Source organism: Psittacula echo (genome assembly GCF_963264785.1).
Source record: "Psittacula echo genome assembly, chromosome: 3".
In the NCBI taxonomy this organism is placed as follows: Eukaryota; Metazoa; Chordata; class Aves; order Psittaciformes; family Psittacidae; genus Psittacula; species Psittacula echo.
Window position 1 is genome coordinate 8,394,755 of NC_137736.1, and position 15,664 is coordinate 8,410,418.

The 15,664-nt window shown below is 42.1% G+C and overlaps 1 protein-coding gene across 2 annotated transcripts in view; it reads right to left on the reverse strand.

Moving 5' to 3' along the window:
- The window catches only part of MAN1A2 (mannosidase alpha class 1A member 2), a 138,126-nt gene extending 127,542 nt beyond the window's left edge, over positions 1 to 10,584 (reverse strand). For both annotated transcript variants that reach the window (XR_013956361.1, XM_080612219.1), the window contains exon 1: positions 9,741 to 10,584. Coding sequence is in view for 1 of the 2 variants with exons in the window: in XM_080612219.1 (XP_080468345.1) it covers positions 9,741 to 10,048 (308 nt within the window). In the remaining variant the exon portion in view is untranslated. The remainder of the gene's footprint in view (positions 1 to 9,740) is intronic.
- Between the last annotated feature and the right edge of the window lie 5,080 nt (positions 10,585 to 15,664).

A 15,664-nucleotide genomic window follows, 5' to 3' on the forward strand; every position in this document is an offset into this window, starting at 1 on the left:
AACTGATTACTCACTTCACTGAGCAGTTTATAGATGTTCTATATACAGATACCTTGTTAAACTTCCACAGGTGTCAGTCCAGTGAGAAAGTTTGCAGATATTGTATAAAACAAACAAACATTTCTCAGTTGACAGTTATAGCAGTGCAGTTAAGTTCCCTTCCATCATCTGGGATGTGAACTAGTAATTAATTTCACATAGAAGTAGGCATGCATAACATTCATATTCTATGAACGACACTGATTTGAACCAATTTAACAAGTATAATAATTCATAGATCCAACTCGACAGTTTTGAAGTACATAAATCAGTTTTAACAGTCCAGAGTAACAACTGGTTAAAATAATGTACAAGGTACAGTGCTAAAACTAAAGTTAAATAAATGTTTTCATTCTTAGCACTGTTTTCCATTTGTTTTGATTTTTTTCTTTTTACTGGAAAATAGCTGTTTCACAGATCCATCAATACTTTAATTGCCATGGATTCCACTGTTTCTAGAAGGTGGAATTAGTCACAAAAGTAGAAAGCTGAATTCCTTGAATACCCTTCATAACGTCAGAATTCCATGATGCAGAAGAACTCACCTGCCCCTCTGCAGTATCGTCTTCTCCAGAAGACTGTGTATTGCAATTAAGAATTCAATACATGCGTTACTCTAACTTGGAGAACACTCTCCACTCGAATAGAAGCCGACAGCAGCAGAACAGATGCCTTTTGGAAACTAAAGATGTGTGATTACAGCCCTGGGAAAACAGACACATGCTTGCGTCATCTGTGATTATTAAGTTTAGAATTAAACAGTCTTTAGTGTTTCCAAGATAAACCTGATCAACAAGAGATTTAAAAGGTCACTAGGAACATGGTTCTCAGTCAAACTAATTCACGCTTCTATGTTTTCAGGACTGAATTTTCTTTTTCTTTGGAGGACAGAGGAAAGGGAGAATATTGTATCTTATGCAGAAAAATAACTCCCCTCTTCTCTGAAAAGCATCTTTCCCACTACTTTTGCCATCTCATATAAGCCCAGAGAGCCACAGAATTTTCTTCAAGGTTTTTTTTAAAGCATAGAGCAAATTTTATTTCATGAAAGTAATGAAAACAAGCAGGAAGTATATGGACCAGAAAGTCAGCTATGGATTATGATTTTGTTTATATATACATCAGAAAGGATGCAAATGTTCTGAAGCAAAAGCAGATCCCCTAACTTGAAGAGGGAAAATAGCAAACAGCATTTAAAATGCAACACATTTGTAATGACAGCACCACATCCAGAAAAATCAGCTAAAAAGACAGCGTATGTTGTAAGCTATTCTTACTGGCCAACAAACCTAAACCACAAGCACAACCCAGTGTATTCCGGACAAGTTTACTTATCTGGCAGGATATTCAGAGCAAGAACATGGCAGATGTGATCTTCCCCATCCCACCAAAGGATTTAAGGGATATGCCACTCACATGGACAAGATGTTTTTCTTAACCTTTGTGAGCACATTCAGTTTGAACCAACAAAAAGTAAAAGGGATTAGTTTGATTTACCACTGGCAGTCATCTGCTCGTAAGTGGCCTGACTGTACACTTAGAACACATCAGCAGGTCCACAGAAAAATGATAACAAATTACCAGGAGAGAGAAACTACTTAATGCAGCTTGCCTATGCAAACTTCAAACACCTTGCTGGCCTACAAACAGTGCTAAGCCTCAGCAGTAATGAATGCCATCTTGCAAAAGTCTTCCAAGTTACTACCAGCACACATTAAATGTGAAAATTGCCATTTCTGCATGCTGGTGTTAAGAGACACAAAGTAATCTCATTTAAGAGCTTTTTAAGTCTTTATACAGCAAGAAAATACTTCCATCTTACGCGCTCCCTCAAAGCTGAGATTTTGCTCATGCCATACTGATCATACATAACTTTAAGCCAAATTAAAACCTTCAACTTGCTCTCTCAAAAAGAATTATACAAAACAGCTACCTGCCACTGCAAGCCTCAACAGCAGCAAGGAGCTGGGGAAGCATTTACAAAATCCTCTGGTGGTTTAAGAGGTGACTAACAAGTAAGAAAAAACATAAAACATGAATGAAACAAATGCCAAATGACATATGTAAGGTGATCCAGTTCATGGATTCGCATCATATTAAAAAAATAAATAAAGGCAGCAAGACAGTCATAAATATGTTTCAACATTTGGACAAATAAATCCCATGATCAACAGTTGTGCAAAGTTAGCAGAACTTACGTAGCCCTATATTTCATACGTGAATGGCCTTTAGCTTTCTGTGCCTATAAGCCCTACCACCTCAGTAATCTATCCCATTACTACTGGCATCCCATAAAACCCAGCAGTTCCCTGCCACATCATTAATTTATGATCATCCTTCTCCAGCAATCAGTGAAGAACAGAGGACACATGCTGTAGCTGGTTCAGAGCAGCTCTTGTGCAGATAGACCAAGCAGCAGACTACGCATCTTGGGCTTATAGCTGTGATCCCTCCTTCAGCATCGTCCCTAATTAAGGCCTTTCTCTTTCAACCAGCACTGATATATGCAAAAGATACAGAAACATACTTGACACATTATCCTTTGCTGCTGATAGATGTTATGGGAGAGAAAGAAGGAATACAGAACAGAACAGGGTCAGCGAGTGCTACAAGCGAACATAAGGCACAGCCACATAAACTTTGCTGCCTTAGGAGACAAGGCTAAAGTTACCTTTAAAGATTAATAAATAGCCTAGAACTTATCTTCTCAAATTTTTTTTCAAGTTCTATTTTAGAAACACCAGTGTATCTGGTTCAGTTACCAGGTCCCACAATGGAAGTTACGAGGCATTTTTGAGAATACCAGTTATTTCTAAGTTCTTCAAACACTAAATAATGACACAGAACCTCCATATCTTTAAGAGATTAGATGAAGATACATAATTTGCTCTGCAGCGGACACTAGATCAGACAACATAAAGACAAAAGAAACCAAAGGTTACAAATTTTATAAGCAAACGTATGACAAGAACTTAGCAGTTCTCAAAGCTTTTCCCAATATTTGCTCCTGATGAATAAGTGTGTGCACTGTCAATGCAATAGGTTAATAAAGTAAAATCTATTTGTTGAATTTGAAGACAAACAGCAGAAGTCATATTGATCAAATAAAAGGTAAATAACTACACTGTAAATGCAGCTATTTTGGAAAAGTTACAATCATACAGAACATCTGGAGCCCTCAGACTTTTTATTTCAAGGTTTGGGGCAGGAAGGGAAAAGTGCTTAAACCAGGACATTCCCCTTACTACCTTACTGGCCTCACACACTCCTCTCTCCAACCTGCTAACTTGCAACAAAACTCTCAATGTTAGTAACAAAGTGATCATGTAGTTACTGAATCAGGAGAGGTGGCAGCCCCCACTTGAGCTTGCAGCTGGAAATGGAGGGGAAACAACAAATCCCACAAGCTGTATTCAAACGTATACCCTCAAGTTTCTGCTTCGATAGCCTGAATAACTACTGTGAGAAACAGCTACCTACCCATCCATCCAGACTCAACACTGAGAGCTGCAATACTGAAAGTGGACTTTACAGGCATCTGAGGGAAGAACATAAGAGAAGAGGTGTTACAAAACTTCTCCTCTTTGCCCATATTCAGTCTCAGTTCAATTGTTATGAAAACATGTATACACACACACATTATATCACCAACTTGCAATTAGTTTTACATACATTCAGAAAGAAAAAACTCCTTAACTCTGAACTAGCTGAGTAGGATCAATGTTCGTATTTACTAGAGGAAATTGAGAAGATCAGAAGATGTGGGAACTCTTACAGTGCAATTTGCCCACAACTAGCCATAATGCTTACTATTGCCTACACTGCTACCATCATCAAGCAACCCACATTTATGCTAAAGCTCTTTTGAGATTTTAATCGACAAAACTCCAAATGAACCAAAGTGCTACTGCCTCCCACCCACCAGTACCACCAGTAGCTGGACTAAATCCAGCCAACAGACTTCCTGCAGTTTTCCCATGCCTGATTGTTTTCCAGCATCCAGACAAAGTGTAGATCATGCAGAAAAACAAGTTAAAACTTTTACCTTTTTTTTTTCTTTTTTTTTTTTTTTTTTTTTAACTGGAAAGGGTAAGAAATGGAGAGCACCAGCTCTCAACTCCTCTCTTTCATAATACTGGAAATACTTTGACAAACTGGAGTGCAACAAGATAACTTGAAGCAAGCAGTATTCTACATATGATGTAGGCTGTTCAACAGATGGGGGGGAGGAAGGAGGACATCTAGACAGATGGTCTAGAATTTGCATTTTGTAATTTGAAGATGGAGGCATTTCTCAGCCTACAACACAACACATTAATTTTAGCAGAATCTTAGAAATAATACAAGGGGGTACCTCTCTCATGGTCCAGTACAACTCTGGGAGAGATTCAAATTGAGTTTAAGGGTATAACGTGGGGACTCCTGAAGAAATAGAGAGTAATCAAACTCCCGTTAATCTTCAAGGACCAGCATTATTTCTCAAATCTCTTCTCAAAAAGACAAATGGAGAGTTCCAGAATAAAGAATGGTATGTGGCTACTAAAAACTCCAACTGAGAAAAGTCTTCAGGTAACGATGGGCAGTGCTCTTGAAATAGCTTCAACAGTTGAAGACCAGCACCAAATAGTTACATCTTCTTTGTCCTAGACATACCAGATGTTTCTGAATCCTGACTTGGCACATACTACTCCTGCCCACTTCAGCTCTGTACGTGTGTCACCATGAGGACATGCATCTCTTGCATGTTGCACCCTAAAAACCTCTTGCTTCCAGATCAAGCACCTCAGCTTAAACTCAGTGCTCAGAGACAGACTGTGAAGTCTACTCTGAAGACAGGCTCAATTTCATACAATAAAAAATTGGACAAAGTAGGAGTTGGGGCCCAGCCACTACAGTGGCTCCTGATTTTTCAGCAGAAAAAAACAACAAAACAGGTTCTCAGAATCACAAATAGCAAGTAGTCTCAATAGTCTCAGAATAGCAAACAGTCTTAATTACACTAATGAGCTGTGCCTCATGTAAAGGTGGGAAAGGAAGAGCAAAGAGTTTTATGCGCTGTTATACTTGATGGCATGGCAGAGGATAACAGCAGACACTGATCCCACTGAGTAAGAGGTTAAATTATCTCTGCTGCCCACTTCTACTACGGCTAATTAAGCCATAGACCAGAGAAGATAAACGTATTCAAAAGAAGCATATAAAGCCTTTCATGTTTCTTTGAAAGAAAGAAATAAATACAGGATTTAAGAGAAGAAATTAAAACTGAAAGCCCTTCAGAATAATTTTTGCTACTTTCACCTCGCCTCCTAAGAGTAGAGACAGCAGCTGCTACTGCTGTAGAGACAACCATATATTAAGCAACAGAAGTAAGAGCACTTTTAGACTACTGCCATACAGCTGCTGACCCAAAACTGGACATTATCAGGCTGCTTGGCAGTATCTCTGCATAACACAGGAGCCAATATTCCTTAACTTCACAGAAACAAAGTCAATGGCATGATTTACACTGATGTATATATACTCACACAGAGAGGCCAAGGCAGTCAAGGTGGCCAGTTGTAGTAGCAGCACCTGCTTATCAATGTGATGACATGAGGGTTAGTTTGGGGGCTGTTTTTAAGCTTAAGCAGGAGATATGACTTAAAGGAATACAGAGGAATTCAGCAGCTGAAGATACAGCTCTGCAAATTCTGAAGGACTGAATTGGTGGCACAACAGTAGTCCAAGTGCTATTAAAAAGTGGCGTTATAGCTTTGAGCTCATAAAATTATGTTGCCTCTAAGATTAATGTACTTTTACCACAGGAATGATCTTAACTTTTGTCAAGTAATATAAGGAGCAGCTGCTTGACACAGCATTAAAGAAGCCAGTCTACTAAATTTTCAATTTGCGGATAATCTTATTTTTTAAAAATCTGATAAACTGAGGAGATTACAGAGCATCTACATCCTCACTTATTTACACTAGATGCCAAGAAACCGTAAGAATATTTTGTTCTCCTTCCAAACTATCTTCCAGGCCTCGTACTGAAGAATAAAACACGTAGATAGCTGGAAAATAACTGGGTAGTGAAAACACCTGAAATGTTTCTGTGCAGCAGGGGAGATGCAGATGTTTGGGAGAAGTAACAGTTATCTAAAACAGTGTAACAAATTTTGAGCTATGTGTAGTTTGCTTGGCAAGACGTGTCTTGGAAACTGTGCTGCTCTCATTCCAGAATCTCTGCAACATCCTATTTGAAATGAAGAGAAATTCATCTTCGGGAAGTGCAATAGGTTTTTAAAAAACATGTATATGCACATATCTTCACAAGTCCTGGACTAGTCTCTTCCACTTTCTTCCCAGAGGCAAAATTTCATGGTACACGTGCAAATGAAGAGCTTACCAATGAAAGAAACAGCTAAAAATGAGTATTAACTTGCACTGCTGCCCATTCATTTCCCAAAATATAAACTGCAGTTTTACTTCAGATTTTAACCATCTTCTTACAAGAAAGTTGTTTTTCTTTGGATTATGGACAAGGACACTGTAACTCTTGAAAAAATACTTTAGACTATCAGGAAGAGAGTGGGATCTCCTTGCCTTTTGATGCCTGGAAGGTGAGAAGTAAAGAAGGACAAGAGCAGTAAAAAAAAAGACAGCTTAATGGAAGATGCAAAGTTAATGTTGCCAAGAGCTAACAATAATAATAAAAACACTCAAGAATGCCAAGGGGGCCTAGGAGAAGAGGTGGGAAAGCAGTGTGAGGAATACAGAAAACATCCAGTAAGAAACATTGCTTGTACACCCAACAGTAAATCACAGCTGCATGACAACCCTCTACCTACATCATCTCTATATTTTGCTAGAAGATAGAAACACAAACATGCTCCAATAGCCTACTAAGCTCAAAATTTGAGGTGTAGGAGAAAATAAGCATTAAATTATTATAGCCTATATACCAAGGGATCAGCATAATAATGGTATGTGGGTTTTAATAATCTGATAGAGGTCAAAACCAGCATTCACAGAAGAAAACACTTTCCTTCAGTCACTAAATCAATACCTGTCATTTCATGATCAAGTGTATATTTCATATGAATGACCTCCAATCCAATTTCTTCTGAAGTCCACAATTCTTGTAAATATAGTTTATCAATCCATCATCACAGTACAGATCTTAGACCACATTTTTCTTTGTATCCACAGTAGGTTAGCTTCTCTTGATCTTATGTACCGTATCTCCTCTTGATCTTATGTACCATATCTCCTCAGTGCCATCCAAAAAACAACACTTAAGTTGACACTTGACTTTGCTCCTTGATAGTAAACTGAATAGTTTTCCCTTCTCAAACTGGGGTAACCTAGAATTGACTACTGAAGACCCTATACTTTCTCAAAATACTGTCTGTCAACGTCCCTACAATACAGGAGTAGGAACTCAACAACGAAAACGGCAACTCATATTTTCCTTTATGGAAAACAGTCACTCCATCATCTCAAAGTTAGCAAATGTCCTGTTGATAAGACTATGTGGTAATAAGCCAAAAAAGTTGCTCCAGAAGCAAAGCACAACACCTGGGTTCACATTGATTAACATGGCATTCACCTAAGTGTCTTACAAGCAGGTTAAACAAACAGGGGTTTTTAGTAGTTAAGACTTGCCTGGAGAAACCCAGTGCTCTGCAGGGCTCAAATCTAATTTTGGCTCAAATTAAAAAAAAAAAAAAAAAAAAAAAAAATCAAAACACAACCATAAAAAAAACTGTACATAAAAGGGGCAATTTTAGGTGGTGGGATAGGGGAAGGTACACACATTCATAGTTAATGGAGGGACCACAGGAGAGTTAACTGATGACAGGATAACCACTTTGCTTAAGAACAGGTCTCAAACAAGCAAAACACATTTAGCTCCAATAGTTGCAAGTTACTGCTTATTCATGTATGACAGAAAAATAGCATGCATATCATTACTAAAGCTGTAGCCCACTTAAAGAGGAAACCCAAAAAGGGCCCATGTAACTGGGTTAAACAAGAGCATCGCTCCAGAACAATCAGTATCAGCAAACTTCGTTTTCTATGGCCCGTCTACTGAGCAACACAAGGTAGAACAGTCACAGTTGGAGTTAAGAACATTTCTGAACTCTTCCTTCTTTTGTTGCACCTGTCTTCTATTTTAGAACCTGATTTTCAATGCATGTACCACAGTGACGGGGGGAGCTAAGAATTAAGATCATCAAAAAAAAAAAAAAAAAAAAGACAATGAAAGATGAGAACTTCAAGGGCACATTAGAGAGTTCCTAAACCTATGTTTTTGTGCAACATTTAACCACACAAGCAATTAATGCCATAGACAAAAGAAGTTCTTGTTAAATATTAAGCATCCATACCCCTTCAGTTAGGGAAAAACAGTGCATAAGTGTCACAAGGCATCCAACAGCAAAGATGCATTAAGAAAAAATACCACAGTATTCAGATAGTCTTTATAACTTGTAACAGATGAACAGAGAGGCACTTACACCCTCTCCTTTTAATCTAGCACAAATAACCTTTAAATAATTCTTATGTCAACAGGATATATTTTAAACTGTTCTCAAAGGAAATGCCATCAGCATAAGTCATCTTTCTTTAAATTTCACTGTATTACTAATTTGAGTATGGAAGAGCTTATATTTTATCACCCATGATGATCACATTTTCACATCTTTGACAGTGAAGAGAGATCAGTCAGCTTCACTATGACCCAGGCACTATGGTAGGATTTAAGCGTTAAAGTACGTTAATATAAAGAGCAGCTGCTTGACACATCATTAAAGAAGCAAGTCTGCTCAATTTTTTATTTTACAGATAATCTTCCTTTTAAAAATATCTGATAAATTGAGGAGATTACAGAGCATCTACATCCTCACTCATTTACATTAGAAGAAGCCATAATGTATAAAACAGATTTAAAAACTTAAATGAGGGTTGAAGGCTTAACTTCACACGACTTTGTCTTGAACGTTTAGAGGTCTGTGCTGCACGAAGCTTTAGGCAGCTCAAAAAGCTATCAGCAGCATGACATTTACCCTTCTTACTCTTCATTACTATTCTACCTTCAGTTTCTTCACACTGGCAAACACGGTTATGGAAACTCAAGACACCGACATCTCCAACTGTCTGGATATAGCGTTATAACAAGTGATTTTAATGTACAGAAAAGGGGACCGTGCCATCTAAACTAGTTCTGTGTCCTGCACATCACAAGCTGACAGCCTCAGGGTCACAGCAAGAAGTCTTTGTCAGATCAAAGTTCTTGCCACACTATTCAGCAACAAGCAGCTGGTTTTGAATAAGCACATAACATCTATAGAAAAGATGCAGCGGCTTTTCAGCCACATATACTGCCTCCACAAATGCCATAACTTAAACCCCTTCTTCCCACGACTGACCCTGAGAATTGGCTAGAGTGAGAAAATAAATCAGTATTTTATCCTCCCAGCCCTCTCTAGCTGGGAGGCTAAATTCACAGTGGAAAAGAAAACACGAAACCACAGCTACATATGGCAGCTGGAGGACACAAAGCTAGAGCCCAGAAGTTGACGCTCGTTAGAAAGACATAAGCATGTCCGAGAAAGGAGCGACAGGGATCCGGGAAGGACCTGTTTCAAGGGATCTCCCTTCCACCTGGTCCAGCTCCCATGGGGACCCGCTCGCTCTCCACCGGCAAGCCAGGCTCTTACCTGTGCCGGTGCTCGTCGTGCCCTTGCCCGTGAATGAGGAAGCCGCCGAGGTTCTTGCCCCCTTTGCTGGTGTCCACGTGAGGAATGAGAACATCCTCCAAGCCCAGGTCAAAACGCTTGTGCTTCGAGGAGTCGGGGAGGAAGAAGAAAGCCCCGAAGCACAGGGTGATGAAGGCACTAAGAATCAGGAGCAGGATAAATTTTTCGGAGAGTCTCAAGGTAGCCCTGTGGTGTGGGAAGGCGGAGGCGCCCAGGCTCAGGTGGGGCAGCCTCCGCCCGGAGAGCGACAGCAAGGCGGGAGTGGTCATCCTTCTGCTAGCGACCACCCCGCGGGGCACGGCTCATCCCTCAGCCCCTGCGGAGCGCCACGGCGATCTCCCGGCCCGGCGCGGGAGCTGCGGGCGGCTTCACCATCCTCCCCGAGGGCGCCGGGCCGCACACTCCCTCCCCTGCCTAACCACCGCGCGGGGGAACGGAGGAGAGGAGACCGGACCGGAGAAGAGAGGCCGGGCCGCCCCAACGGCCCCCCCGCCTCCCGAGGAGCTCGGGCCGGGGCGCGGCCGCCCCGCTACCTGAGTGTCCTTTCTTCCCTCCCTTCCTCGCCCCGGGCCCGGTAGGGCCCGAGCGGGCGGCTCCGGTCAGCGGCGCTTCCCGAGCTCCGCAGCCGTTCGACTGCGGGACGGCAGCGGCGAACGGCAGCAGGCTGCTGGAGGCCCGGCCTGGCGCGCGGCGTCCCTCCGCCCGCGTCCCCTGAGCCGGGCCGGGCGGAGGCTCATCCCCACCGCGTCGCCCCGCTACGAGTGGCGCCGGTAACGGCCACCGCAATCCCACTCCGGACCCTCTGCCCGCACTTACAGCGCAGGCGCGGTGGTGGCGGCCGCGCAGGCGCGCTGCAGAAAGCGAGGTCTCCGGGAAGCGGCTGCCAAGGGAGCCATGCCGCTTCGGTGGGAGGGGCTCGGGCTCGGGCTCGGGCTCGGGCTCGGGCTCGGGCTGCAGGAGGGAGGAGCGCGCCCAGCCTGGTCTTCATTTCTGTCCCGTCCTTATTCCTCCGTTCCCCGGCGGTTAGGTGTTGCCCCCTGCGGGAAGCGGTGTGTCGCCGCACCGCTGCGGGCTGGCTGGTGTCGGTTTTGGCCGTGCTCTCAGGTCTGGGAGCAAAACCCGAGGTGTCCCGTGGAAAACATCGCGCACACCTCGCTTAGCGCGGGTCCGCTTAATCATCCCGGGGACTTCGCAAGATAGGGCTCAATGGGAGAGTGATGTTTGTCTTTGACAGGAGAGACACATCGCAAGGGAGCAGCACAGAGCTCTGGTGTGAGCATGTATTCTGATACCCCACGGAGGCATCAGGCTGTACATTCCGCGGTGTGGTTGTTTTGGTTTACCTGAAGGGTGTCAGAGCACATTACCAGGGACAGTGCCCTGAGACAGCTGAGGTACTACAGCAGTCAGCTTTAGTGACCTCAGCTGTGGGAGTTCCACAGCTCCTCAAGCCGCTTTGAACCTGTGGGGTGATGATGTTAATGCAGAAGTGCCATAAGAAGGGGTGTAGATAAAGTTACAGGCAGAAAATACTCCCATACAAACGCAGCCTAAGAACGCTGGGGTTGTTCAGCCTGAAGAAAAGCTGCGTGGAGACCTCAGAGCAGCCTCCCAATATCTGAAGAGGTCCTACAAGGGTGCCGAAGAGGGAATCTTCATCAGGGACCGTAGTGATAGGACAAGGGGAAATGGGTTCGAACTGAAACAGGGGAACTTCAGGCTAGATATAAGGAAGAAGTTCTTCCCTGTGAGGGTGGTGAGGTGCTGGCAGAGTTTGCCCAGAGAAGGTGTGTCTGCTCCACCCTTGGCAGTGTTCAAGGCCAGGTTGGACAGAGCATTGGGCAACATGGTGTAGTGTGAGGTGTCCCTGCCCCTGACAGGGAGGTTGGAACTGGATGATCTTAAGGTCCCTTCCAACCCAAACCATTCTATAATTCTATGAAAACGTATCTGAATTACCCTTTACAAATATTAAATGTGATCATTTTACCCTGCTCAGTCATGGTTGATGCCTGCACACATGCACAAGGGAGAGTTCCCCAATCTGTAAGGGTGTCATGCAAAAGCAAAAGGTTTAGTAAAGGCCTGGTCAAGGTAGCTGCAGGAACCAGGTTCAGAGGAGTTAAAAGAACAAAAGCAGATCATAAGTTTGGGAGACAAGTTACACCTGCAACTCTTCTCAGAGTAGGGTGTTTTTCACCTGTTAAAGATATCACTGGAGCCTTGAGTACTGCTAGATTATGGAGAGCAGACTGTGTTTAGCAAACCTGACAGATGAGACTGAATCCCAGCCAAGGAAACATAAAGGCAGGGGAAAGGACAGGTCAGTTCAGCCTGCTGAGCATGGAGAGGACTTCCAAGGAGCAAGGTAGTGTTCCCAGACTGTGGCAGGAGTAACAGGATGAGAACTGAATTCAAGCAGCAGGCAGCAGCTCCCTGTGGTGAATGCCCCAGCCACATTCCAGAAGGGTGAGGAATCCAGTCTGCAGGTGTGAATACACAAAGAAAGTGGAAGAGAAGGCATTGAGGCATATGTCCTGCAGGCAGACAGTGGGCACAGAGCCAAGGGTGGCTGCCCTGAATGCTGCCAATGCCCATGAGTGGGGTGCCCTTGATCAAAGTCCCACCAGCTGCTGGTATCTGACCAGAGCAGGTTTGATAACGGTAATACCAGGCCTTTAGGTCTGTTATCAGTCTTACACATTGCTTTAAGTATTTTGAATCTGAGGGGAATTACGCTGGCCTGTGAAAAAAACATCTCAAGTCCAGCTGGACATGCTGAATTAATGAAGGTTAGTGCTCAGCTTCTGGTCTGAGTATGGTGTACTGTGGAAATTAAGCCCTCAAAAGAGGCTAATTTGGGAGGATTACAAGGAAGGAAAGCAGCTGAGCTACTAAAGCACTCTGATGGTCAATGTAATGGCACAGGTCTGGGTGGGGCAAAAAATTCCAGATTAATAAATCCTTAGAGTCAGTCAGGTTATCTGAAGTTAACTGATCAAGGTGAAGGAAACTGCATTAACTCTTTCTCTTTGATCACATCCTACATACAGTACTCATATCCAAGCTATGAATCACACCTTGTTAGATCTTTTTGCCTAACATACCAGAGAAAGTAGCCTTTCCCCTCTGTCCAGCCAGCGGAACTCTTACATCAACTTAGGTTTTTGCTTCCTCTTCCCTGTTTTTTTACAAATAGGGCCATGATAATGCTATGCAGCAAACAGCTGGACCCTGCTCACTAGTCTTGCACTAGTAAAAAACAGAATAAAGTGAGAAACTCTGCCATGAGGTAATAGAAACCAAAAAGCCAGTGTGAGGCAAAGATACCAAAGAGAGGATGTATATGAAACTGTATAATCAATGATACTACAGTGCACTCAAACCAGTACAGCAACTAAACCTAACATTTAATGTTGTTACTGCAGGATCAACAGACTTCAACTGGTCTGTTGGCCATTTCAGCTGCCTTATAGTTTTGATCTGGTAAAGTAAAATATCTTCAAATATGTTCAAGTCTTCACTTGTTAAATTGCTTTCACACAATGGAAAAAGAAAAAAAAGAAAAGATCAGTCCATGAAGACTTTTGTTCTTCAGTCTTTTTGCCCTTTGCCAACTGCTAGTTTTTCTTTTGCTTTAAAAGACTGAGCAGAAGCTTCCAATTTCTTTATAAAAATGTATCTTTGTGTTTAGCTCATTGCAAGGAAGTGACATTTCTGTAGGTTTTATAGTTTATGATGACCTTTCCAAATTATAAAACATCTGTGTCTAAACCATGATGAAGTTTTGTATTTCTTCAATTTTGTGCTTGTTTTGACTTCCCTACTCTTTACCAAAGTCCAAGACTAATTTTTAATCCTTTGTTTCTGTCATACTGGGTAATATGCATATCCCTGTAAGTCTGCCAGTGATTTTCCACACTGCAGTTGCTCTGTAGCTGAACTACATTAAATATAGAACTATATTGAATTAGTTGTTTCTGTGAGCCTGTGCTACACTATATAGATTCTGCATCTATTAGTGCTTTCTCAGAGATGCCCAGAACATTCTCAGAAGTGTCCTGTGATGAAACCTAAGGGTTTTCACAAGAACCAGGAACTTTCTGTACTGCCTGCCTTGTCTTTGATTAACTACTAATGTAAGTGGGAGCTCGAGGTGCAGAAGTGCTTGATTGTCAGCACTGAAGTCACTGTATTTCTACAAACCAACATTTTGGAAAGTTGTTAGGGTAGTTCACATCTTTCAAAGGTAGACAAAGTAAGTCTTGTTGAAGTACAGATCCATATCCATGTATTATTTTTTTCTTCTTGAAATGACTGCAGTGCTCCCTTCTAGCATCACAGTCTGGGCACCAGGTCAATTGCAATCATTATTTGCAAAGCCTTTTCTTCAATTTTCTCCTGAACACTTTCCAGTCTTTCCTCTGGCCCCCAGGTTCCATTGAAAGTCTGACGCAACTCAAAACAGCATTAACATCTCTTGAAGCTAATGGTGACTGCAGTCCCATGAGAACTCTCTTTGTGAAATCTAGTCTCTCATTGCTCCTGTGACTGTCTCCATGTTTCTTATCCTATCTCTCCAATCATTACTTCTTTGGAAGGGTCTCCACCCCCAGCCAAGCTTTCTCAAGCCCATTTCTCTGCTTTATGTACCTCTTCCCTGTTTTGCTGAATGTAGGTAAACATACATTTTAATATCATTTCTATGTGGACAACTCATAAGTCAACTTCTCTAGATCCCATTTTGTTCCAAATAATCCTTAAACTTAGATCTTTATGAGGAAGACTAGCCTTGCTCATCCTCAGAGCGGCTATAGCAAGATGATTCTATGCATGGTCTCACACTCTGAATTCTCCTTACATCCCCACATCCAGTTCTGAAATCACACCCTGTTGAGTTTTTTCTGTGTATCATATCAAAGATCTTACTCATGGCAGCTTCTGTACAGAGACACAAAATGGGCATAAATATCAGATTGTAAAAGAAAATGTGAGATCTATGAGTGTGTAGTGGGATCAGCAGCAGCACTGTCATTCTTTAGCTGAGAAAGTGAAAATAAGTTTTCTGAAGATGCTCAGAAATAAGGGCTAAGAGCTTCATGACTTTAGGACCTTGAGATCAAATAGTTGTCTGTAGCATATGCTGGAAGTACCATCCTGAAATCACTGGAATCTGTTAAATGTATGGAAGAGATTGTGTAACAAGTTAAATATATCATCTGCATGGTGGTCTGGGTTTGCATGTGATGAGACTTGATGACTGAGGTTGTCCCTGGAAATAAAAACGAATTCAGATGGACACAAATCTTACACATTTGATGTTTTGCATCCAAGCACAATCTGCTTTAGAAGAAAAACAGGATTTATGCCCCATTTGTGCAATATTAAAAATAGAATTGCGAAGACATCTTTACGATAATGGAGATGAGAAATTTCTAAGTAAATAAATTATAGCTTCCCATTACCAAACATTTATTACAGAAATGAGTCAAGATAAAGATGTTCAACATTACAAAAAACAAGTCAAAGTACTCTTAGAAACATAATTAAAAAACATGTCACCCATTGCCACAGGATGGACAACACGTAGCAGTGGCCCATCAATCAATGTTTGAAAGGCTCATGTTTTCCTTAAAATTCCAGCCCAAGTCTGGTAACCACTACAGGAGAGCAAGCAAATCACCTTCATATTTCATACAGAAGAGTTCTTCCATTCTATGTTTTGGAATATCTGCATGTCCGTGTTCCTCTATGCAGATCTTCATGCCTGTCTCAATGAGCCTCCTTGCAGGCATATGGGTCCAACTGCACTGATTACTTTGCAGAACTTGGGGTTAGAAATTACAAAGCCACATGCTTTATAATTGCAAACTCACTAACTTTTC